The 26,781-nt window shown below is 38.9% G+C and overlaps 1 protein-coding gene across 5 annotated transcripts in view; it reads right to left on the bottom strand.

Annotated features, from left to right (window-relative positions):
• Window positions 1-618: 618 nt before the first annotated feature.
• The window catches only part of TNFSF4 (TNF superfamily member 4), a 190,943-nt gene continuing 164,780 nt past the window's right edge, over window positions 619-26,781 (bottom strand). For all 5 annotated transcript variants that reach the window (XM_069065563.1, XM_069065566.1, XM_069065564.1 and 2 more), the window contains exons 4-5: window positions 6,342-6,384; window positions 619-4,775 (exon numbers count right to left, since the gene is read on the bottom strand). In XM_069065563.1, the coding sequence (XP_068921664.1) occupies window positions 4,420-4,775; window positions 6,342-6,384 (399 nt within the window). In that variant the 3' untranslated portion in view covers window positions 619-4,419. The remainder of the gene's footprint in view (window positions 4,776-6,341; window positions 6,385-26,781) is intronic.

The raw sequence follows: 26,781 nt of genomic DNA, 5'->3' as shown, positions 1-26,781 counted from the left end.
GAAGGAAGGAAGGAAGGAAGGAAGGAAGGAAGGAAGGAAGGAAGGAAGGAAGGAAGGAAGGAAGGAAGGAAGGAAGGAAGGAAGGAGGGAAGGAAGGAAGGAGGGAAGGAAGGAAGGAAGAGTAAAATATGACTTGCAGTGGTAAAAAGAGTTACCTAATCAGAAGTTTTGTCTCTATACCAGTGAAAACATAACTCCAATTAAAAAGAAGAAGAAGAAGGAGGGTGCATAATAAGCCTTGCATTTTCTGGCTCACAGAGTTGTTTTGAGAAAAATGCTTTGAAAATTGCTCTGCTAGAAATGTACTTTGCATTACTTAATATGTATGATGGGCATCATGTCTCTCACTTCTCAATAAGTGGGGGAGGGGTGGAGGGAGGCATAAAGAATTTGGAACTAAAAATAAATCAATCATTTTTTATTTAAAAAATCTAAAAAAAGGAAAAGGAAGAAGATTGCTCTGCTACACAAATATGAGCAGTAATTGCTGAGTGTAACAATAAGAAACTATGGAACTTTGCCAGTGGCCTTATATTTACCAATTCTCTTTGGTCAACATTGCCCAGAAAACAGAGAAAATGATAAGAAGGAAGAAAAACTCAGACACTTTGAGCAACATGAGATCTTGAGTTTTGGATTTATTATTTATGTGAATCAGTATTGCTAGTTATTATTAATAATAATGACATTATTATTACAATTGACACTGGGACCAAAACCTGTTCAGCACAAAACACAGTTTAAAACAGAGACCCTGTCCAGTGAGCTTACAATCTGAATTGGAATTTAGAAAGAGTTATCATATTGGAGCTAACAGTGATAGCTAGTAGCTTGCAGTTTCACAGGAAAGGGATCCCCATGAAAATTTATAGAGGTTAGCTGGACAGAGAATTAATACAGCATAAGAAGAACAAGATCTATGTGTTTGGTCCACTTAACCAGAGCACAAACACAATATGGCACAATGAAGGCCCGTTCTACAGGAATAGAATTTTAAGATATTAGAGCTGGATAAGATCTTAGAAATTATTTCATCCAAACCCCTCTTTTTTGGGGGGGGGTGGAATGAGAAAACTGAAGCTTAAAGAAATGTGTGCTCAGGGGTGGCTAGGTGGTGCATTGAATAGAGTGCCGTCCCTGGAGTCAGGAGGACCTGAGTTCAAATCCAGCCTCAGACACTTAACACAAAAACTAGCCATGTGACCTTGGGCAAGTCACTTGACCCCAATTACCCTGCCTTCCCCCTCTAAAAAAAAAAGAAATGTGTGCTCAGTGTCAGAGTGGTAATAAGTAGCACTGGACTAGAACCCAGGTCTCCAACTCTCCCTCCCTGTTACACTATCCCCAGGGAAATTGAAACTGTTACTTTGGGAATCTTGAAAAGGAGAAGATGATATAATGGGGAAGTTTTAATGGGGAATGGGGCTTCATTTCAGTGATAAATACTGGTTGACCATTGGAGGGAGTTAGGACAGTTATGTAAGAGCACTGGGCAGCAGTTATTGACTAAAGATTAAAGCACCCTACAGAATAGGAAAGGATGGAAAGGTAGCATAGGTTAACTTATTTTACCATTTTACATCAGTCTTCAACATATGTAAGGCAAATACTGATTAAAATCTCATAACAGTAAACATAATAATATCATAAATATATGTATATGTATATACACATATACAGACAAATATCTTAACACTTTACTTATCCAAGAGACACATCTAACAACTTCAATTCTTTAGGACATAACCAAGAAGGACCAAGAAGTTTACCAAAAGGAGACAGGGCTTAGAACAGCCTAAATAGATGTCATGAAGTCCCTCCTGAAGTATATTCATCTTATTCATTGGTGATCTCTTCAAAACCTTCATTGAAAGCTTATTTACTCTTATATATATTTCTAACAACTTTATCTTTTTTACCAGACAGCAGGCTAGGGGGAGAAGGTACTGCTGTAAGTGTCTGCCTACCTACTTTTTGCTACCACACATAGCAAAAAGCAGCAGCTGAGACAGAAAGGAAGGAGACAGAAAAACTATAAAAGCCAAACACAAAATAAAGCAATCTAGGGCCATTTACTTACACACCTTAAATAACTCTGAGGATATTATGGTATTACATAACATTTGATGTTCATAAAGAGGACATAGAATCATGGGATCACAGAATCAGAGAAGCCTGAGAATTGGGAGAACATCAGTGACCATCTAGTCCAACCCCCACACCAAAGGAATCCCCACTACTACACATCCAAAGTAATCATCCAACTCCACTTGGAGCCCTTCAAGGAGGGCGGAAGCTACAACTCCCTCAAGTGGTCCATTTGGACAGCTCTCATTTTATGAAATTTTTCTTGACATCAAGTCTAAATTTGCCTTCTACCCAGTGCTCCTGGTTCTTTATTTTGGAGCCAAATAGCTAGTAGTAGTAGTAGTAGTAGTAGTAGTAGTAGTAGTAGTAGTAGCAGTAGTAGCAGTAGCAGTAGTAGCAGTAGTAGCAGTAGTAGTAGTAGTAGCAGTAGTAGCAGTAGTAGCAGTAGCAGTAGTAGCAGTAGTAGCAGTAGTAGTAGTAGTAGTAGTAGCAGTAGTAGTAGTAGTAGTAGTAGTAATCAGTAATAATAATTAAAAAGAAGCAGAATGTGTCTACTCTGTAATCTACATGACAACCCTTCAAATACTTGAAGATAGTTATCATGATCTCCTTGAATCTTCTCCATTTCCTTCAACAAATCCTTATATGAAGATCACAGATTTAGAGCTCTAAGGAGACATATAGGTTGTTTAGTCTGACCCCCTTTTGTTTCATATACGAGGAAACTGAGCTCCAGGTGAGTTACTTCCTTCAACTCACAATAAGTAGTAAATGGTAGAGATGAGGTTCCAATTAAGGACCATTAGCTCAAAATCTTATACTTTTTCTACTGCATGAGACAATTAAGAAAAAGGTTAAAAACTACAATTAAACAGTACTCTACTTCAAAGAACAAGATATGTTTTAGAAACATTTTCATCAATAAGTTTAAAAATAAAATTTATTTTGGCATTTAGAACTCTGAACTTCTGTTTTATGATGTTGAACAACTCAAAGCTAAATAAATAAGGTTTGACCACTTAAAGCTAACTGGGTAAATGTCAGCTGTATCAAAGGAATTCCCTATTACATGAAGAATAAAATCAGCTAAGCACCTGTGTCTCTGCTTCTTCCTGCTACCAACTGTGCATTGTCAATGAGATCAATGAACATCTTATAGTCTTTCCAGAAAGAAAGATGTGTTCTTCCTCATGTATGATTTGCATTTGTTTCCTATTGGCACCAAGATGCATTTGTTAATATTTTTGCATTATTCCTGAAACAGAGTTATGGCAGTGACAAAGGGTTGGGGAGAAAAGGTAGCTGGATATATAGATAAAATTATGTTTCATGTACATGGTACAGTTGTGGTTATTCGGTTATTTTTCAGTCATGTCCAACTCTTCATGACCTTATTTAGGGTTTTCTTGACAAAGATACTGAGGATGGTTTGCCATTTCTTTCTCCAATTCATTTTACAGATGAGGAAACTGAAGAGAAAAGGGTTGAGTAATTCGCCCCAGGTTGCACAGCTAGTAAGTGTCTGAGGTCCTGTCTCCAGGGTCAGCATTTTATCCACTACGCCACCTAGTTGACCCACCTGGTGCAGATTAGGTGCTTAATAAATGCTAGCTGACTGATTGACTACATGTGTGAAGAATACGTGTATGTTGTCCTTCCTTCATATTATAGGTTATTTGTTTCTCTTCCCAAAATAACTGCTCCATGTCTTGTCATCTTCAACCACCAGCACCACCCAGCCCACCCCACCCCACCCTGAGTAGACAATCTTTACAAGATTATTAATCCACTTTAGGAAAAAACTCTTCCTATTGCTTCCATTACACTACTATGAAGGTATCTCACAGCAGTACAGCAAGATCCAGGTTTCTGGGACAGGTCTCTATCCACACACCAACTAGGAAGGAAAGTATCTAATAAGGATGTGTGTAGAAAAAAGGAGGGGACAAGGGGCATGGGGGGAAGAAGCCAAGGGAAAAATAGTGTTCCTGATATGACCATCCTTATCAAAGCCTGATAGTTCCCCACAATTTATTTTTTCCCATTTAAGCCAAACAACCAATCCTCTCAATATTTAAATGACATGAAGAATGCCACCAAATTGCCTGGAAATGGTAGCTTTGGCTTCTGAATAGTCCGCAGGGATAATTAGTACATCAAGTAGATTTCTACTGCATCCCTGAGAAAAACTTGAGCATTCAATCATAGCCCAAGATGTGTGCTTGGTTGGAGTGATGGCTCCTCCATATCCATGGTAGAAATAGTTTTTCTGCCCAATCCCAGCTGGGTTTTGGTGGTGATGGTAGACTTGGGTCTGTTCATCTCAATTCCTCATTTGCCACAGAAGTTATCATTAGTCAGTTGAATGAGGCTTATTTCACCTTGACTGAACGCTAAGTTTGTCGAGGACACTTTTGGGGACACCACTCTCTGGTAGATCGCATCTTCAAATCTTAGGTAGACCACAGCAACAGAGCTGATATATTGGTAAGAGGAAAAGTTTGAGAATAAGTGAAAACGCTGATTATTCTGATAATGAAAGTCAGTATTGGGAGTCCGGGAGAAGTAGCCCTTCAGCCTTAAGAGGTAAAAACCATCACATCTGATCTTGAGGGAGTTGTTTTGCACCTCAATGGCTCCAAATTCATCAGAAGATTTTAAGGTAAAACCATTATTTTCATCATAATCTGTGAAGAATGAAGGCAAGAGGGTGTTCAAGGTTATAAACACAGAAAGATCTTGCTCACTTTAGAGCACTAGCTGTCCCTCGTTATTGATCATAAAATCTGAATTTAAAGCTGAATGAAAGCTTAGAGATCACCTAACTCAAACTTCTCATTTTACAGATGAGGAAGCGGAGGCCCAGAGAAATTATAAATGACTGCCTGAGGTCACAAAATCAAGAAATGGTCAAGTTGGGATCACATGACCTAAAAGGTGTCTGAGGTATGATTTGTACCCAAGTCTGTCCTGAATTCAAGTCCATTAGTGCAAGTACTAAATGTTGCTGTTTGATGCGGGAATATTGTCACCTGTATCTTGAGAATAGTGATGCCAGTTGTAAAAATTAGCCCTGGCCTGAATCCCCAAAATGGAAAGAAGGCAATGGGTTCCATGGACTCTTTCTAGACTATCCTCTTTTTGTTTGTTGTTCTTGTTGAGATCTCTTTTTGAGGAAAGTGATCGGCTGTAGGCTAGTGTTTATGTTGCCATGAAGAGATGGAAGCCATGTTGATCAGGACAAATTAGAATTTAGCAAGTCAAATTCCATTTTGGATTTTGAGGGTGAAAATGCCAATTTCCTTTCTTTTGTGTGCTCCTAAGGTAAGACCCAGGGAAGTGAATACATATACATGTTCACATACATGTGTATGTATGGGCATCTATGCACATATACACAGCTGAACATCAATATTTTAATAAAAGAGCTATGAATTCTTTAATAAAAAGGCCTAATTTAATAAAAAGAGCATGCCTTCCAGCAAAATATCACCAATCTTTTATTCTTTAGAAAATATGATTTGAGTCACTGCAACCAAACAGCAATTCCCCAGGGGAGCCAATCTTCTGTTGTTGAGTCTCCCCAAATGTAGTTGGACTAGTCTTCCAATAATAGACACAGAATTCATCACCATGCATGTGCTCAAAACCATTCCAATTAGGAAGGACCCACCATTCTGTCTCTTCTAACATAAACTTGAGGAATCAGCATGACTTGCACATCATGTCGTGATGGAACTTTAGTCTTATATACATGTAGAAATATAGAAATATGTGTGCATTGTTATTGATTGCTATACTAGCTTTTCAGATAAGTATATCACCACAAATGTGATACATATATGTGTGTACATATATACACAAATACATATATGTGTATATATGTATATATAGCATTCTAGTGTTTTTTGTAAACAGGTAAAAAGAAATTTTTATCATCATTCTTTTAAAAATAAATGTGCAGACACATATGTATGCATGTTGTTGTTCATTTGTTCCATCCAACTCTCCATGACCCTATTCAGAGTTTCCTTGGCAAAGATACTGGAGTGGTTTGCCATTTCCTTCTCCAGTTCATTTTACAGATGAGAAACTGAGGAAAACAGAGTTAAGTGACTTGCCCAGGGACCCATGATCATCCTTTTCACTGTGCTCTAACTTCTATGTTGGACAAAATTAAGAAACAAAAAAAAATTCAAAAATCCATATTCCGTTGGTAACTTTGGGATTCTTTAATTTTGGGCAATACTTACCCATAAGATGTACTTTGATGCTCTCATTCTTTGTCTTCGGAGGCTAAAAGGAAAGGGACATTTTTAGAAAAGCAAATGCCAATAAAATCCACAAATCACACTTAATAAAGAGGTGGAAATCAATCAAATAATCAATTAACAAACATCTATTGGCCAAGCACTGTGCTAGATATTGGGATTACAAAGATAAAATGAAAACTGTCCTTATCTTCAAAGAATTTATATGGCAACATATGAAGGGAGGGATATCATGGAAGTGTTAAGGACCATCTGACCCTGATGGCTGAATAAGCCCCCTCACCATAAGACCCTGCTAACCAGGCTGGGATTGGCTCCCCATCCCCCAGGAAGGCCCACAGGCATGGGTTTCACATCCCCATGAGAAGTGTGGTATGTGCTCCTGGCTTGGGAACAAGGACGCTCCGGTGTTCTCAGGGGAAACTAGTATAATGTTGCAACGTAGTATTAACTAGAAGACTTGGGACAACTCCACTCTCTTCTAGGGAAGTTTAGGGATGTTTGGAACATCCTGCCCAGTACTCGTACCCTGATAACAAAGACAGAGTACATGGTTATCATGTATGAGGCGAATGGGGACTAGGGCAATGGTGCAATCCAAAAGACAGTGGCTTATGATAACTATACAGTTTCATACTATATATACTGGACTCTTAGCTGAATAAAGTTGACTCAGTTTCCCACCACTAGAGTCCCATCACATTTATGATTGTCAACCTCTGGGTAAGTAACTCTTTTATCTATCTTTTTACCTAACTTTTTCTTCTCAGCTCTGCTGCTGGCTGGCAGGGCTCCTTTCTACCACTATCTCAGACACTACCACAGAAGGGCAGAGGTCCCTGGGTAGGCTTGGCTTCTCACAGAAAATAACAAGACAAAGTGATCTGTCAATCAGTAAGTGATTTGTGGCTTTCATTGAGCCAGGCACTGTGCTAAACTTTGATGATACAAAGAAAAAAGAAAACATTCCCCTCTTCAAGGAGTTTATACTCTAAAGGAAGAAGCAATATGTAAATATCATGCTATGTATTTGTCATTGTTATGTTATTCACCTGTTTCAGTCTGAGGTTTAAATGTCTGACAGAGACTATATTCAATCCTGGAAGCACATTGAGCAAGAGAGAAGCAAGAGAAGCATAGTCAAGACCTCCCCTTTATCAAAATCCCTTTGGCCTCCAAGTGGAGGAAGGTTTAGAGAGAGGAGAAAATTGAAGCAGGTGGAGCAGCTAGTGGTAGTCCAGATGAGATAATAAAGGTCAGAACTAAGACCGTGGATGTGTGAAAGGAGAGAATGGGATCAGATCTCTACAACAGGGATACCATGATGGTTAAAAAAAGATGAGACCTCCCAATGGATTAGATATGATGGGTGAATGTGATGAGGAGCCCAGGATGATTTGGAATACAATCATGGGTCATTAATAAGGTCGTAGTACCCTCATTAGTAATAGTGAAGATAAAGACTTTGGGAGGAAAAAGGAGTTCTGTCTTAGAAATACTGAATTTGAGATTCTTAAAGGGACATCCAATTCAAAACAAGATTTAAGTCAACCCTGGTCCCTTGGAGGTCAAATTTATTGGATGGATGTCCTTCATCATAACAAATGACATTAATATAGCTCTTTGAAGTTTACATAACACTTTGCTTCAATCTTGTGAATTGACCATCACAACAGCCCTAGGAAACATGTACTACAGTTTTTACTATCCTTATTTTACAAAGGAGGGGAACTGAGGCTCAGAGAGAGTTAGTGCCTTGTCCAGGGTTGTGCATGAAGTAAGTAGTATCAGATATAGCATTTTAAGCAACATCTCCCTAACCTCAAATTCAGTACTCTACTATATCTCTCAAGGACTCATAGATAGGAAGGACCTATCTAATCTAAACCTCCCATTTTACAGAGACTTGCCCAAGGTCACACAGGTAGTAATAGAATCAGAACTCAAATCCATGTCCTCTGACTCCAATACAAGCCATTTTTCACATCAGCCTATAAAGTCTAGCTTTAGACCAGTCCATATGTGGTTCCCCAGTTATGCCCTATATCCTTCTTACTGTATTCATTAAGAGTTAAGGCTATTCTGTTTTTCCTCATAAGGCTCCCAAAATATTATTATCAATTCCACCAATCACCGTACCGTTGTCTTTTGGCATGCCCCTTTCCCTCTGGTAGTCAGAGTGACAGAAAGAAAGAAGCATTATGGTATAGTAAATAGAGAGCTTGGCTTCAATTCTAGAAGACCCAAATTTAAACTGAGTCTTCAAGGATTGCTAACTGTGTGATCCTGAATAAGTCATTTAACCTCTATGTAACTCAGACAGCATATTCAAATGTATCTACTGTCATCACAGATTGGAGAAAATAGTTCCTTCTCTCTCCTGCCACTCCCACCATCACCACTGCCAAAAGCACACATTCCCTCTATTTACCCTTCCTCACTCAAACCAGGCCAATTGCAAGTCAGGTCATCACCTCCCTGACATCATGGTCCTCTTCAAGAACAAAGGACAAACCACATACAATTTGGGTAAAAAAAAAAAAAAACATTCCTAGTTTAAAAAATAAATCCATCAGACCCTGAGAACTCATAGGCTGCTGCCAGGCCATGACGATATCAATGGCTACTCTTGACTTCCAGATAATACAAGGATCTTTAAGCAGTCATGCTAGAGTTCCAGTTTGCAACCTATGAGCACTTATCATTATATGTGAGTAGGAATATAGTCTTTTAGTGACCAGAAAGGGGAATTATATGACTGTTGACAAACTAGAGGATGTCAGGAGATCATGTCAACCTCCACATCATACCTCAAGGTGCCCCAAAAAGCCAAGATCATTGTGCTATAAGTAACCTGAGGCCAAAGCTATAGGATAATTTTGTTCCTATTGAGAAGTATAATACCACAGTGGCTCAGGTGTGGAGTTTCCAGGTACCAGATACTGAAACTGACTAATTGTGTGACCAAGGGGGAAAAAAATCAAAATCTCAAATCCTCAGTTTTCTCATATGCAAGATGGGGTTAAAAATATCTGTAATACCTGTGAGACACAGGTAAGATAACAGATGCAGAATTCTGCAAAATTTAAAGTGCTCAATAAATGTCAGTTATTATTATTATTAGGAAGAGTTGAAGGAATTTGGGACATTTAGCCTAAAGATTTAAATTAGCACATAGTACAATGTAAATATTATTGTTAGTTAATTAAATATCAATATTATATCGATGATTATATTATCACATTAATTATCATATTAATTAAATATTAATGTTACAATATAAATCTATTAAAATAAATAGTACATGTAAAAGCAAGATTAGACTTTTTATGTATATCACCAGAGGACAAAAGTAAGGCCAATGAGTAGAAATGATAGGGGGGAGGAGGAGAGATGAGGTTTATTATATTTCAGCTTCACATCAAAAAGAATAATAGACAAAAAGAATCAACAAAAAGAATGTTAACTAAAGCTAGTCAACAATGGTATAGGCTGATTTGAAGGGTAGCTAGGTGCAAATCACTAGAAATGTTTAAGAGGAGGCTGGATATCCACTTGTCCAGGTAATATGATGAGAAAAGCCCTAAACATAAGAGATAAAAGGCCTGGATTCTTTTTTTTTTTTGTAGTGGTAAATATACTATATATATATTTTTTAATTTTCTGGTCTTTATTAATTTGTTTGTTTACTTTTAGTTTACAGGATTGATTTCCACAATTCTTTGAGTTTCAAATTTTCTTTCCCTCCCTCCCCTCCCCCAAAGGCCTGGATTCTTGTGTCAGCTCTATCACCTACTAACTATGTGGCTATGGACCAGTCATAGCTTCTCTAACCCTTGGTTCCTTTGTCCATAAAATGGTGGATAAGATATTTATATCTTTTATCTAATTGGGTAAATTGTTAGGAAAAGATTTCATCCTTATGCCAATGAAATCACTGGTCCAGTCTCTCTGCCTATATCACAATTAATGATATGAATGAAATCTATTATGATTTATAGGAATATGTGCATTAAAATTGCACAGGCTGAGAATGTGACTGGGGTGTTGCAATCTGTTTTGGGGAAGGGAGTAGCCACACTGATGAAGTCACTAAGCCATCACTGTTTGATTGTAGAGATTTTCGTGTCCTATAGTAGCTTAGATTATACAACCCTTACAGTACCTTTGAGCTCCTCGATTGTATGAGTCACACAATTTGTATGTGCTGTTCAGACACTCCTAGCATATTATGGCCTTTCCTTTGTTTGCTACCTGACAAAAAACTTAATCCTTGGCATTTGAGAAAGTATTCAATCATAACAAGGAAAGGGAATTACAGAAGAGGGAGGAGGGGTGGGAAGGAGGCCAAGACAGTAGGAGAGTGCTGAGCTAGGGAAGGAGCTTGTCATTTCTGCCAAAATTGACAGCTTTCTCATATAGTTGATTTTGGCATGGGGAGAGAGATTTGTTTTCATAAACTAGAGAATGAGCTCCAGAAAGCTAAGTCCCTGCCTCCATCCCACAGTAACTGAAGGCTTCTGCAACATGAGATTTTAGTGAAGGAATACCCAGTCAAAGAGAAATCTCTCACTCCTTTATAAACTAGGAAAAATTTTTGTTGCTGCTGGGTCATGTTGTATTCTTCATGACCCCAACCTGTGACAAATAAAGGCTTTGCGTCCTTGGGCAAATCCCTTAACTTCTCAGGGCCCGCAGGCAATTCTCCTGGGCCAGAGTTGTAGAGAAGTTGCCTATCTTCAGTAGAGAAAGTTTCTACATATACTAAGAGGAGCCAAGATTTTTTCAGAATATATGTGTGTTGGGGCAGCTAGATGGCACCAGCCCCAGAATCAGGAGGACCTGAGTTCAAATCCTGTCTCAGGCACTTGACAGACTTACTAGCTGTGTGACCTTAGGCAAGTCACTTAACCCCAATTGCCTTGCCTTTCCCCCCTCCAAAAAAAAAAAGGATATGTGTGTATGCATACACATATATACACACATACACATATATAATATACTTTGCATGTATGTATGTGTAAAAATATTTATATATATACACACATGGGTATGTATATGTGTGTATATAATATGTCTTTTTATGTGTGTATATTCTATGCCTAGATATCTGTGTGCATATATGTATACATAGAATAATACAAATATGTATATACATATACACAGTATATATACACACATATACATATACACAGTATATATTTATACATTTATTTGTGTGGTTCTACATATACACATATGTTTATGCATATATTATATAAATGTGCAGTATATATGGATTTAAATTAGTCACTAAGGTTTTAAGGGGGTTGATTTTTTTCATGGAATGTGAACTGGTTAAAAGGAAATAAATAATGTTAAAAATAGAGATTCCCTAGGATAGAGAGGTGTTGCTATTTTCCCATGGAATTTAACATTTTCACAAATGATTCCAAGATAAAGTGACATTGTGAACCTCTAAGTTTTCCAACAGTGCTAACCATTTCCAGGAAGCAAAATAACCGCTTGGTGACAATCAAGGTGTTTCAAGTGCTCCCAGGGCTATGTGAATGTATAAATACAAAATCAACAGGTAACTTTGAATATGCACAAGCATAGAGTAAGGGTGTCCCAAAAGTCTTAGTGCAGTTTTAAGTTTTAGCTTAAGACTTTTGGGAAACCTCACATATTGGAAAATGACCAATTGATAAGTTTAAGATAATGCTCTCTGAGTGATGAGTTACATCTTGAATCTCCCTTCTCTACCCACTCTTCTTTCATGATTCCTCCTCCACTACTTAAAAATACATTTCTCAGAATCACAGAATTTCAGAATTAGGAGCTTCAGACACCATTTGGTCAGACTGATGCCTAAAGAATGTTTTCTGTAACCTACCAGAGAAGAGCTCAGCCAGTCCTGGCTCAAAGACCCCTAGTGAGGGGGAACCTGCTTCTAATGCAGCTCATTCCACTTTGGGATACTACTAATTGTTAGAAAGTTGTTTGTTTATTTGTCTTTTCCTGGTATTAAGTCTTTTACATCCTCCACCCATTGCTGCTAATTCTGCTCTCTGGTACCAAACAGAGCAAGTCAGATCCCTTTTCCTGCCACCTCCTCTCCTTCCTTTTACTGCCAATTATCTCTATGGAGGTGCTTACATTCTACCTCCCCTTCTTATTAACCACTCGTAAAGCAGGCTTCTACCTCTACCATTCTACTGAAATTGCTTTGGAAATGTCACCAGAGACATAAAATAATATCCAATCAAACAACCTTTTCTCAGTCTTCATCATACCCTTTTAAAGCATATGTGGCTGTAAAGGCCAGCCATGGAGGCAGCTGGAGGAATAACCCAATGGAGGGCTCAAAGTCCCCAGTGGAATCCACGTAATCATCTGAAATCTAGGAATATCCCCCAAAATGTTGGATGGACCCCCTGTAGCACATTTATGTTAGAACATGGCTAAGGACTGACTAGGATGAGAGGTGTGAATGGATTGAATTCTGCTCTGTTGCAAAGAATACTCATGTCTAGGACATTATATATCAAATAATGAAGATAAAAATAGTTCATTTCATGCTCCTAACCATACACTGTGGCACCTCAAAACTCTGCTCACCTAGGATTCTAGTGATTAGATTGCCATTGGTTATTAGGATTCTAGTTATTAGATTATTGCCCCTGATTTTGAGCTAAAATAGACTATTCTGGAACTTCCTTATTCTTTCCCTTGAGACCAATCAAAACAAATCTAGTCCTTCTACATGACAGAGCCCCAAATACCTGAAGAGTTTTCATTCATTAGCTTTCTCCTCACCTTATTCCCCATGTGTCTTCTCCACAACATTCATGCCACCCTGAGTACAAACCATAATGTAGAAGACAACTCTTTCATCCCTGGAATACCTCTTCTCCTGCCCACTATGTCCACACTGTCCTGATTGGTAGAACCCACTGCATCTACTCAGGCCCCAATCTTGCTTCATTTCAAGTCCTTACCATCTTATCAACAGCTACCATGCCTACCATACCTAGCTCCTTTCTCCACCAAATTCCAGCTCTACAACCCTAATTGGATCAACTCTTTCATATCTCTGGGGAAAGGTATGTTGATTTGTTCCCTTCTGACTCCACTCTCCACCAGTCAGTACACTTTACAAACAAGTGTCCCTGTCTGGTTGCCACTCCCCCTATAATACAGTAAGCTCCCTGAGGGCAGGGACTGTCATTGATTTTGTACTTATGCCCTATGTATTTAGCACAGTAATTAGCAAATAGTAAGAACTTAACAAGTGCTTTTCTAACCATTCACTCAGTCATTCCTAGTGCTTTCCCTTATCCAAACTAAACATACCCAGTTCTTTCCATTGGTTCATATATGCAGTGTCCTGCAGTTCTTTAAACATGGTCTTCACCATTTATTGAAAATGCTTTACATGGTCTACATCTTTCTTAAAACGTGAAGTTCAGAATTGGAGTCAGTATTCTAGGGACAGCTAGGTAGAACAATAGAGTGTCAGACCTGTTGTCAGGAAGACTCATCTTCCTTCAAATATGGCCTCAGACACTAGCTGTGTGACCCTAAGCAAGTCACTTAACCCTATTTGCCTCGGTTGCCTCATCTGTAAAATGAGCTAGAGAAGGAAATGACAAACCACTCCAGCATCTTTGCCAAGAAAATCCCACACAGGGTCACAAAGAGTCAGACAGGACTAAATGATAAGTTTAAATGTGCCTTTTCTCAGTCTAGAGACAGCGACAATCATTGGAACCCGGAATAGCTTTAGCTTTTTAGTTACCATGTCACATTCTGGTAGATAATGAGTGTCCAGTCTTATCTCCCATTACAGCCTGTGATAGTAATGGCAATTAAAGATTCCCCTGTATTGGCTTGGTTTTCAAACTGATTGTGTTAAAACCCAGAGCTTGTTAATCCCACCTGTGGGATGGACTTGTTGATGTGAAAAGAGAGTCCTGAACTGGGAGGAGCTGGTGACAGTAGATTTGGAGAGACAAGAGAGAGGCAGAAGAACTTTTTGGAAGCAGTACCTCATGGAGTCAGAGAGAGAGACTGAGAAGGATTGCTGGGGGCCACTTTGAATTGCCCTGGACTTTTGAGACCTGCCCCCTGAGCTGCCAAGGACTGAGGAGACATGGCTGTTTTGCTGGTACTTTGTCTGTCTGTTTTGATGTTGTTTTGCCAGATTTGTCCACTGGTGAAAGACAGTCCTGTTGAAGAAGTCCTGGAACCTGGCTGTTGGCTAAGAAGCCCTGAGACTGTCCTGCAGACAGAGAGTGAATACTGTCCACTGGTGAAGGACAGTGCTATTGTTGCAGGGGTCTGGGAACCTTTCTGTTGGTTCAGAAGCCCTGAAGAAGGATTTTCTTGTTGTATGTTTACAGAAATCCTGGGAGAGGGTTTTGCTAATGTTTTCAGGGGTTCTAGGACTGTTCTACAGACAGAGGATGAATTAATGAAGGGACTGGCAATGTATCTTGTGGCCTTGCTAAGCCTTGTCTCCCCAGGAACTAAGATTGCTGAGAACTTGCCTCCTGTCAAGATGAAGAAAAGACCTCCATTTGGGTATTAAGTGCTGTGCTTAAACTTGTTGTAACTCTGGGGTAGATTCAATTGTGATCCAGGGGTGGGGAACTTTTGACCTTTTTGTGCTCTGTGATTGAACAAATGAAGGTATTTTACTTATGTTTGGAAACTAATCTCCATTTGAGAAGAGGGGCTTTGTGGTGGACTAAATGAAGGTACAGCCTAGGGGTGGAGAAGTATTTAGAACAGGGACTTTGTAATTGATTGAATGAATGGAAGGTCCTGGGGTGGGGTAGTACTTGGAGATTATTTAATCACACTTAGTAAATGCTGTATTTTGAATGATGTCATGTTTTGATCTTCTCTGTTCTTGGTTTGTCACTGAATAAAATGGAGAGCACCTATGCTGGTATTCTGAACCTTGGGAAGCTGCCTCTGCTTGGCATTATATTACACAGCCCTAAGTGCACTTATGCAGCATTTCGTGCCAGTTGTGTGCAATATACTATGTTAGGTCCTAGACCAAAAGAAGAAGAAAAGCCCTTTCTTAGCTTTTAAAAAGATTATTTATTGATTTATTTTCTTTGAAGTCAAGCTGGAATCCATTCTCTAAAAACACCTTGACCTTCCTTGCTATCAAGCCTTGGAATACACTATTCCTTCTACCTAAAATCCCTTCCCCTCCATCTCTAGCTGTAGAAATCCTACTTATCCTTCAAAGTCTAACTGAAATGTTATTTCTTCTATGAAGCTTTCCCCAATCTCCATCGCTAAAAATGATCTCTCCTTCCTATTAACTCACAGAACCCTTTTGTACCTCATGTGTGGAATTTACTAAATACTCTTCTCTATTTGTTGTTTATGTATCTTATTAACTCTTACCCTGAGGGCAGGAAATGTTTCTTTTATCTCTCTCATTCTCTGCTGTGTTTGGCACCAAGTCAACCATGTAGTAAGTGTTCAACAAGTGATTTTTTGGATGAATTAAGAAATTGAATCTATAAAATGACCATTGCCAACTATTCCATGAACCTCCTAGCTCCAGAATTTTCTGATTCTATGAAATAAATCCAATATATAGGTCCAATATATATTGGTGCAATAGATATTGATCCAACGTATATTGCTGTGGTGAACAAAATGCTAAATGCATTCAGTTAGGATACTGGGAGGATTTGACACATTTGTAAATAAAAAGTTTATTCTACTCAGTCAACAATCATAGAGTTTCTGTCCCATGGCTACCTATCCCTATGCAATTCCAGCCACTGGATCTCAACACCACTTATGGTAACTGGAAGAGGTCCAAAGCAACCAACTAAAATAAGTAAATAGATATGCGGTCTTCTAGATATTAAGAGTCTAAAATAGTGAGGACTCTTCAGAATGGTAAAACAAACTCAGAGGGAATGCATGGGAAAAACACAAATTTCCTCTCTCAAATCCCAGCATATAATTCAATGTGGTTAAGTCTCTATTAAACACTGGTCATATATAAGGTATTGTTTGAGGTGCTAGAGTAATGAGCAAAATAAAACGAGGAAAACTGCTCCTGTCCTTTCAAAGAGCTTATATTCTAGGAGGATACAAAGAGGACACAACTAGAAGACACCTCTTGAACTTTGAATGAAGTGCCATTTGAAAGCCCAAAAGCATGGTCATGGAAACACAACTCTTCACATAGGCAACAGATTTAGGGACCTCTATACCCACGGAAGGATGGTGTGGCCTGGATTTGAAAAGGGTCAGGAAATGTTTAGATATAATCATGGACGGCAGATCCATAAAGTGCTTCTAAGGTTAGGAAAGGAATTTTGAGGTATATTCTTAACCTTTGAGTTTGAAATTACAGAAGACAATTCATTACTACGATCTCCCCGGTTGCTTTAGTGACACTGTGAGAAACAAAGCACTGATCTGTGAAAACCATATCTTATGCTATAATTATGGCTCTCTTCCTCCCCACAAGCCTTCACCACTGAATGAAGGTAAGAATAGGGTAAAACGGACACTTTTCCCCAGGGGCCCAGGATTCATCATTTACTGCTGAACTGTTGATTAACTTACAAACTAATATGACGAATTAGAATTTTGCACGCAGTTCCTCCAAATTCTCAGAAATATGTCTAAATACTCAGAAAGTGGCCCCTTTATTGTGTCCCTCTCAAAGGCCTCCTTTCTTATTCCCATTTAGATTAGCCCACCTTGTAAGATTTGATGAGTAGATGTTACTTAGATGCTCAAGTGTTGGTGAAAAACCAAGGGATCACCTCCCCAAGTCCTCTGGGGTCAATTAGTCATGGTATGAATGAAGCTAAAGTATGGGGGACAGTCAGTGCAAAGGTGAAGAGAATGGAGACAATGTCATTCATGAGAGAGGAACAGTAAAAAGTGTGTGAAGAAGAATGCATATATCCGATCACATATTTCATCTGCTCAATAATCTTCAGTGACTCCCTATTGCCTTTGAACCAAATTCCCTGCTCCATTATCTAGTATTCAAGGCCCTCCTCAATCTGGTATCACCCTGAGGCAGTTAGGGGGTGCCATAGTGCATTGAGTGCTGGGCCTTGAGTCATAAAGACATGAATTCAATATGGCCTCAGACACTGACTAGCTGTTTGACCCTGGACAAGTCACTTAACTGCCTCAGTTTCCTCATCTTTAAAATGGAGAGAATACTAGTACCTCAATCCTGGAAGCTGTTGTGAGGATTGAATGGAATAATTTTTGTAAAGCTCTTAGAATGGTACCTGGAACATAGTTGGTAGTTAATAAATGCATATTTCGATCTCTATTTCCTTCCTTTCTTCTTTCCTAAGGTTAAATGGAGTGCTAGACCTGTGGTCAAAAAGATTTGGGTTTGATTCTTGCCTCAGACACTTACTAACCTTGTGCCCCTTGGCAAATCACTTAACTACTATGGTCCTCAATTGCTTTATCTCTAAAATGAAGAGATTGGACTATTTGACCTCCAGGATCCCTAAATCCTTCTACTCCGTGCTCTTTAAATTTCATCCTCAAATGAGCTATTCTCTGCTCACTGAATGGGTTTGGCATTTTCCTACTTTGTTGCCACATCTCATTCAAGTTCCCTACACCTGGAATGTCCTCCCCTCTTCATCTTTGCTATTGAATCCTCTCCCATCTGGCCTTCTACAAATCCCTCTTTTACCTTCCAACTAGTAGTCACTTTTCCCTCCCTCCCAAAGCACTTTGTTCTAGGCATAGAATATCTTGCACTTATATAGGATGTTCCAAAACTCTTAGAGAAGTTTAAGCTATTAAAACTGCACAAAGACTTTTAGGACATCCTATAGGATATGATGCTTCCAAGTTACCAGTGTTTTATCTCATTCCTTTCCTAGATTATATGTTACATGAGAATCAGGAAACCGAACCAAGAGTTAGTATCTCCCCCAACACCAAGTAGAGTGCTCTGCACACAATTGTCCCTCAATAGATGTTTACTGAATAGACATAAATGAATGAAAGTCTAAGATCACTGGATTTGGAGTTCAAAAGATGTAAGCTTAAGTCTTGACTCTGTTATTTGCCCCTGTGTGACCTTGGGCAGGTCATATAACTTCTCTAGATCTGTGTCCTTGTCTACAAAATGAGAGAATTGAACTAAGATGACCCTTAATGTGCCTTCTAGCTCTAAATCTATGGTCATATGATTCTTAATTATCAAGATATCAAAGAAAGGTGGGGAACCCATCCAGAAAATAAATTTTGGTATAAGATTCAAAATGACTGATCAATAATATCAGTGTTAGCTTTTTCATCCTCATCACTGACACTTTCATTTTCTCTGATGTCTTCCCTCTTTAATCAGTCCTTCAAATTGTCTCATTCCCTAGTAAAATATAAGCTCCTTGAGGACAGAGGATCTTTTACTCCTTTCTTTATATCCATAGTACCTATCAAAGTAAATGCTTGTTGACTGATTCCTAAAGTATAATCCCTATATCTAAAAATCTTCCCTGACTTCCCTTGCCTGTCAAAAATATAAATATATAAATTCCTTATCCTGCTTATTTAATACTCCTCCCTAACCTCACTTCAATCTACATTTCCAGGTTTGTGTCCTTTATTTTATAGTAAACCCTTTCAAATACTCTATTTTTCACTCAAAACAGAATACTCATCATGTCTTCTCATTCTACCCTCCCTTGTCTCTGTGTCTTTGCTCATGCCTGTCCATAATCATATAATTGTAATTGGACAATTATAATAGTCTTCATCCTATCTCTTCCCATTGAAATCCCTCCTTTCATTCAAGGACCAATTCAGACGTCATTATGAAGCCTTTCCTGATTCATCACCAGCCTCTTTCCATGCATACATCCCGGTCAAAAGTGTTATCTCTTCATATAGTCAACATTTTGTCTGAATTTCTCCTTTAGACTTGTAAATTTCAGCCTTATTTTATAATTATTTGTAACAGTCTTTATACATCTCCCATCTTTAGATTGTAACTTTTTTGAAGGAAGGGTCTCTATCATTCCATTTTTATATAACCAGAGCCTAGTCCAGTGCCCTACATATAGCAAGCATTTAATAATATTTGTTGAAAAATAATCAGTCATGATTCCAGAGGACTGAGGACAAAGAATATCACCCTCCTTGTGACAGAGACATGATGGATTAACATGAAGACTTCGAAACTCATTTTTGGATATGGCCAGCATGGGAATTTCTTTTGCTTGACAATACTTATGTGATGCAAAGATTTTGTATTTCTTACTTTCTTTTTTCTTCCCTTTCCTTTATTTTCAGTGGATGGGGGGGAGGTATAAGAAAGAGAAAATAGATTTTAATAATTTAAAATATATACATATATAAATAAAAGTTTATTAAATTGAGAAGCAAATCCCTGAAGAAGGTAGATAGTTTTCTACAGAGATGCTTAGTTACAGAAGTAGGAAATAGAATCTATCTATTTGTTGACCAAAATGATGGAAATCTGAAAATTTTTTAAAGTCACTTTGTACATGTGATTTTTGCATAAGGAAATTGTTCATTAAGGTTATTTAAACTTCTGTCTTCATCTAGATTTGTGTGAAATTGATTTAAATTCACATTAAATTCTCTCCTCTCTTCACTTAGTTATAATAATACCTAATATTTACATTGAACTTTTAGATTAAAAAACTATTTTACAATCATTATTTTCTTTGATCCTAAAAAAAACAACCCTGTGAGTTAGATTCTACAGATTATTATCCCCAATTTACAGATTAGGAGGTTAAGACTCAAAGAGCTTAACTTTGGTAAAGAACTTCCATCTAGTAAGTGACAGAAGTAAGGCTTGAAACCAAATTATCAAATCCTGAGACCAGTATCCTTTCATTTAACCACATTGCAGTGTACTATGATTGTTATCTACTTGAGGGAAGGAACTGTTTCATCTTTGCATCCTTAGTACCTAATACAGTGCCTGACATACAGTAGGCGCTGTTTATTGGTTGATTGATCAATGATAAAATCTGTCTTTGCAGATTTTGTCAATTTTGATGCGAGTAGTTATTAAAGCTGCTAATAATACTACCAGAGATAATAGATATTAAAGCTGAATATATTATATTAAGATAAAAAAGTTGTTTAAAAGTTGTGAACATTTATTATAAAATAATAAATATTATTAAAATAATATTAAATATTATTAAAACTGCATTAACACTTTTGGGACACAATAAATACATGTACACACAGAAATGGTTTAAGAAGTAAGCAAACAGGGGGGCAGAGTTGAGATGGCAGGGTAGAAACAGGACTTCCTCAGAGCTCCCACTCCCACCTCCTCCAATTCATGTAAAAGGTGACTGAACAAAATTTGGAGCTATAGAACCCACAAAATGACACAGAGAAGCTAACCTCCCACTGAGAACAGCCCAGCAAGCTGGCAGGAAGGGGCCAGCACAGCTCTCTGGAAGCCGAGCCCAGCCCCACACAAGCCCAAGGTTTTACACTCAGGGCAGGTATGACCAGTTGCCGGCTGGAGGGACTTCAGATCAGAAGCAGCTGTAGTGATTTCCAGAATTATCAACCCAAAGATGCTAAGGACAAAGTGAGAGGTTAGTGCAATGTGGACTTTGGGAACAGGGAGTTCGGGAGGGTGGTTCAGCCTTTACCCCCTGGAGGGAAAAGCCACTGAGGTGCCGTGGCTGTGCAGTCGCCACCATGTGGCAGCTTCAGCTCCTGGCCTGCAGACTGTAAGGGGACCAAGTGACCAATATGAGAGGCAATTTCTCATGCTTTAACCTGCTTGGATCTGGATTGTGGTCTAGAGTGGAGGTCCTGGGGTGTGTGATCAGCTTGCCAGAGTGTGTGGAGGCTTCAGAGAGGGCACCCTCTCTCCAGCTCCAGCAGCTGAGAAAACCCCAGTGATTGGAACAAAGTGCCCTCCTCTGGGAGCAGAGTTCTACTGTGGCAAAAAGCTTAAAAGTCAAGTAATTGAGTGGCAACATGAGCAGTCAAAGAAAGCAAAGCAAGCAGAGCAATCCAATTTTACACTCCTATTTTGGGGACAAAAAGGACCAAAGCATGGAACAGGAGGAAGACAGCAAAGTCAAAACTCCTGCACCAAAAGCTCCCAAGAAAAATATGAGCTGGTTACAGGCCACAGAGGACCTTGAGAAAGATTTTGAAAACCAAATAAGAGAAGTGGAGGAAAAATTGGGAAGAGAAATGAGAATGATGCAAGAAAATTACAAAATGAGAATCAACAAGCTGACTGAAGAAAATAACACCTTAAAAATAGACTAACTCAAATGGCAAAAGAGGTTCAAAAAGCCATTGAGGAGAAGAATGCTTAAAAAGCCAAATTTGCCAAATGGAAAAAGAATCTCAAAAGCTCACTGAAGAGAATCATTCCTTCAGAATTAGATTGGAGCAAATGGAAGGTAGTGACTTTATGAAAAATCAAGATACTTTTTTTTAAAGCAATTGGGGTTAAGTAACTTGCCCAAGGTTACACAGCCAGTTTTGTGTGTGTGTGGGTGTGGGTGTAAAGTATCTGAGGCCGGAACTGATCCTGGGTCCTCCCAACCCTGGGGCTGGTGCTCTTACTCACTGCATCACCTAACCGCCCCTCAAGATACTATTAAACAGATCCAAACAAATGAAAAAATAGAAGGCAATGTGAAATATCTCATTGGGAAAACCACTGACCTGGAAGATACATCCAGGAGAGATAATTTTAAAATTATTGGGCCACCTGAAAGCCATGATCAAAAAAAGAGCTTAGAAATCATCCTTCAGGAAATTCTCAAGGAAAATTGCCCTGATATTTTAGAACCAGAGGGCAAAATAGAGGTTGAAAGAATCCACCAATAACCTCCTGGAAAAAATCCCAAAAAGAAAACCCCTAGGAATATTATAGCCAGGTTCCAGAATCCCCAGATTAAGGAGAGAATATCACAAGCATCCAGGAAGAAACAATGTGAATATTGTGGAAACACAATCAGGATAACACAAGATCTGGCAGCTTCTACACTGAGGGATCAAAGGGCTTGGAATATGATATTCTGGAGGTCAAAGGAGCTAGGATTAAAACTAAGGATCACCTACCCAGCAAAACTGAGTATCATGTTTCAGGGGAAAATATGGTCATTCAGTGGAATAGAGGACTTTCAAGCATTCTTGATGAAAAAACCAGAGTTGAATAGAAAATTTGACATTCAGATATAAGAAGCAAGAGACGCATGAGAAGCTAAACAGGAAAAAGAAATCATAAGGAACTTATCAAAATTGAACTATTTACATTCCTACATGGAAAAATTATAATTGTAACTTATGAAACTTTTCTCAATATGAAGATAGTTGAAGGGAATAGAAATGTGTGTGTATATATGTGTGTGTGTGTGTGTGTGTGTGTGTGTATAATATATATCATATGTCTGTATAAGAGGGTATATGAATACATATGTTAATGTGTGTGTATATATATGTGTGTGTGTGTGTGTATATATATATATACAGGTATACATAGAGGACACAGGACCAATTTAATAGGAGGGGATAATACATAAAAGATGAACTTACGAGGTGAGAGAGGAATATAATGAGAGAAGATGGAGAGAGACAGAATGGGGTAAACTATCTCATATAGAAGAGGCAAGGGAAAATGGTTACAATGGAGGGGAAGAACAGCAAGGTAAAAGGGAATGGGTCAACCTTATTCTCATTGAATTTGGCTCAGGGAGGAAATGACATACACACTAAATAGGGTATCTCACCCTACAGGAGAGTAGAGGGGGAAGGGGATGAGAGGGGGGATGATGGATGGGAGGGCAGGCTGAGGGGGAGGGAAGTTGGAACCACCCACTTTTGAAAAGGGATGGGATCAAAGTAGAGAATAGAACAAGTGGGAGGTGGGATAGGAAGGAGGGAAATATAGTCAGTCTTTCACAATAAATCCACTATGGAAATATTTTGTGTAACTACACATGTACAACCTATATTGAATTGCTTATCTTCCTAGTAAGGGTGGGTGATGAGGGAGGAAGGGAAAGAATCTGGAATTCAAAGCTTTAAAATCAAATGTTTAAATATACCTATATAAAAAATGGGAATACTAATAGCACCTACTCACAGGATTATTATGAGGATCAAATGAGATGACATTATACATAAAGTGCTGTACAAACCTTTAAGTGTAATGATAAAAAACCCTTTAATAAGAAATATTAGCTATTATTATTTTAAAAAGTAAGCAAACATTATAAAAATGCAAGAGACTGTTATTAACAAGAGCCCTATTTCCTAAATAATTAAAAACTGGCTTTTTATAGTTTTTCAAAGTTTGTAAAGTTCTTTATGTCCACTGTCTCATGTGATCCTCTCTATAACCCTATCATGCAAGCATTCTCACCTGTGGCCCCAAGGAGCTGCAGCAGGTGCATTGGCCACACCCCAGGAAAACTTCCTCAGCAGACAGGGTGGACAGGCCTCAAAGCTATATGTGAATTAGATGGATGTCTATCCCAAGCATGTGAAGACTTTCCCCAGCACAACAGGCAGAAGAGAACAATTTCTTCCAACCCCATGAAGGCAGCTGAGGTGGATGCTGTGAGCACTGAGAACTTGGTCAGGCATTGAAGCTGCCGAGGTCATCCACTGCATCCTGAGCCATCACTAGTCATCTTGCTCCTGTATTGCCACTGGCCTTTGATGACTCAGGAAGAGAAAGTGAGACAGATGACTCTGTGCAACTCTGTCTCACTTAAGGCAAGTCAAGACAAGACCCGTGAAGTCTCTGGCTCTCTTCAAGAAAAAAAGAAGGATGAACAACAGTGCAAGTCGTATGGATATTATTGACCCATTTTATAAGTGAAGGAATTGAGGATCAGGGGGATTAAGTAATGAAGATAGCAAATAGTCAGAGGCAGGAAATGAAGCTAGACTTTGCTGATTGCAAGTCTAGCATACCATGCAGACATTACTCTACTCCTCTTCCTGGGAAGGAGCCAATTCTAATTCCAACAATGAGGGTGTGTCCTGATGCAAATCTTTGGCCTCTCTGTGCCAGACTTCCTCACCCACCTAGAATTGATACCTGTCCCTACCCAATAGACAGGGATGCTAAAAGGGAAAATAAAGTATTGTGTTCCCTCTATCTAATAAAGGATATAAATATATTTTATTAAATCAAGCAGCTAGGTGGTTCAGTTGAGAAAGCATTGGTCCTAAAGTCAGAAAGACTTGAGTTCAAATCTGACCTCAGACACTAGCTATATAACCTGGGCAAGTCACTTCACCTCTGCCTCAATTTCCTCAACTGTAAAATGGGGATAATAATAGTACCTACCCCTCAGGATTATTATGAGAATCAAATGAGATAATATTTGTAAAGGGCTTAGCATAGTGCATGGCAAAAATAGAGCAAGGTGTATATTTAAGAATTATTTAAGGGTGTTCATACTTATCTTTCTATGCAAACTGGCTCCACAGAGCTTTTTTTTTTTGGCCTGGACTTGTAGCTCATTGGTTCAGGGAACTCCCAGTGGGGGAATTCCCTCTGCCAATAAATTAATAAACTAAAAATACTTATTGGATAGCTAAGTGGAGCAGTGAATAGAGCACTGGTCCTGGAGTCAGGAGGACCTGAGTTCAAATCCAGCCTCAGACTTTTAACACTTACTGGCCTTGTGACCTTGGACAGGTCACTTAACCGCAATTGCTCTACTTTCCCCCTCCACAAAGCAAAAAAAAAAAATTATTATTAAGAATTATATATGGAGAAAGCACTCAAGGACACCCATCCATTGGTGGATTTTGAATGGATCTCTTCCCAGAAAGCCTGGCTTTCATAGCATGCTGGATTTAAACTCAGTAAGAACTGAGTTCAGATCCTGCCTGGATAATTTGCTCCCTGTATTACCTTGGGCAAACCACCAGGAACACAACAGAAAAGTAAAATTGTGCCTGCTCTCAAGGAGCTCACTTTCTAATAGGGGAAACAAAACATAGAGGTGGTTGCTGCTGCAAGGCAGATGGAAATGTCCCAAGTCCTTGGAGTATTACTAACAAAAAGTAGATAGCAATGCATTTCTCAAATAGCTAGCATTGAAATAGCACTTTGAGGTTTACACAGAATACAAACATTATCTCATCTGATCCTCATGACAGTCCTGGGAAGTAATATCGCTTATTACTTAGTAGTATCAGCTATTAGTATCCCCATTTTACTGATGGAAAAACTGAGACTGAGGGATTAAGTGACTCGACTGGGGTCACATGGTAAGAGTATGAGGCAGTATTTGAATGTGCGTCTTCGTCTCAAGGTCAACTGCTCCACCTAGTGGTCTGAAATGTCACATCCATTAATAAAAAACTTATCATGTCTTTGACCATAATTTGATAGTGCCAGGAATTGTGGTGGCAGGAACTTTCTGTTCTGGGTCTTGCATAGCTGTGGCTGCTAAAATGGTGAGGGCTGTGGCACCTGGAGAGGAAGTTTCTGGGTAGCAATCTCCACAAGGCAAGCCTATGCTGAGCTATGACAGTGGACATTCTTTGGGCTCTTGGGCTCAGGTTCCTGGACTTCCTTGAATCAGAGTTAGAGGGGACATGTTGGTCGACGTGGGGATCATTGGGGGTGGGGGGCTGACCTGTCTCTCCCTCAGGGCAACACTAACTCTGTAATTTATCTTCTCAGAGAGTTTCCTGGAGTACTAAGGGGTTAAGTGATTTGCCCCAGGGTTGGATACAGTCAGCAGGTGTCAGAGACAAGACTAGAATGGAAGTCTTTCTGACCCTAAGGCTAGCTCTTTATCCTCTAAGCCAAGCTCTGTCTCTGGAAAACCTTTTTTTTTTTTTAAATGAGTAACTCATTCAAATTCATTTGAGAAAAAGAGGGAAAAAAAGATGCAAAAATCCCAAATAGCAATCATGTTCAGGATGTTTCTCATACTATAAAAGAAATGACTTCACCATATGCCTTCTCTAAATCCTTTCTCCCCAAATAATTTAATTTTCTGTCCAAATTGGCAATTTTCCCTTTGAGAATTAACTGTAATGTACTAAGAATGGGCTGGGGAAGTTCTGTTTCATGAGGTTAAGTGAGGTTTTCCATCTCCCCACCTAGTTTTAACATCTCCAGCTGTCAACAAATACATCCAAAGAATAATAGATGTAGCCTGTCACCCTTATCACCTTCACAGAGATTGTTTCATTCTTCCTCTTGTCTCTCATGTGGCCTGTGTCTTAAGTAGAGGAAGGAGAATGTTAGCCTTAGGGCTATTTCAACATGGGAGTCTGGAGTCAGAATCCTTGATAACCTGGAGACAGGAATTCTAGTCCCCATCAAAAGCTAGCTATATGATTTGAACAGGCCACTTCTTTTGCCATCTGTAAAATGAAGGAAGTGAACTATGACCTCAAGACCCTT

The sequence above is a fragment of the Petaurus breviceps genome, unplaced genomic scaffold (genome assembly GCF_028583685.1).
Source record: "Petaurus breviceps papuanus isolate PSGF00001 unplaced genomic scaffold, PetGlider_PUasm1.0 90692, whole genome shotgun sequence".
Classification (NCBI taxonomy): Eukaryota; Metazoa; Chordata; class Mammalia; order Diprotodontia; family Petauridae; genus Petaurus; species Petaurus breviceps.
The sequence above is the reverse complement of the archived record's forward strand: the minus strand, read 5'-3'. Positions and strand labels throughout refer to the sequence as shown.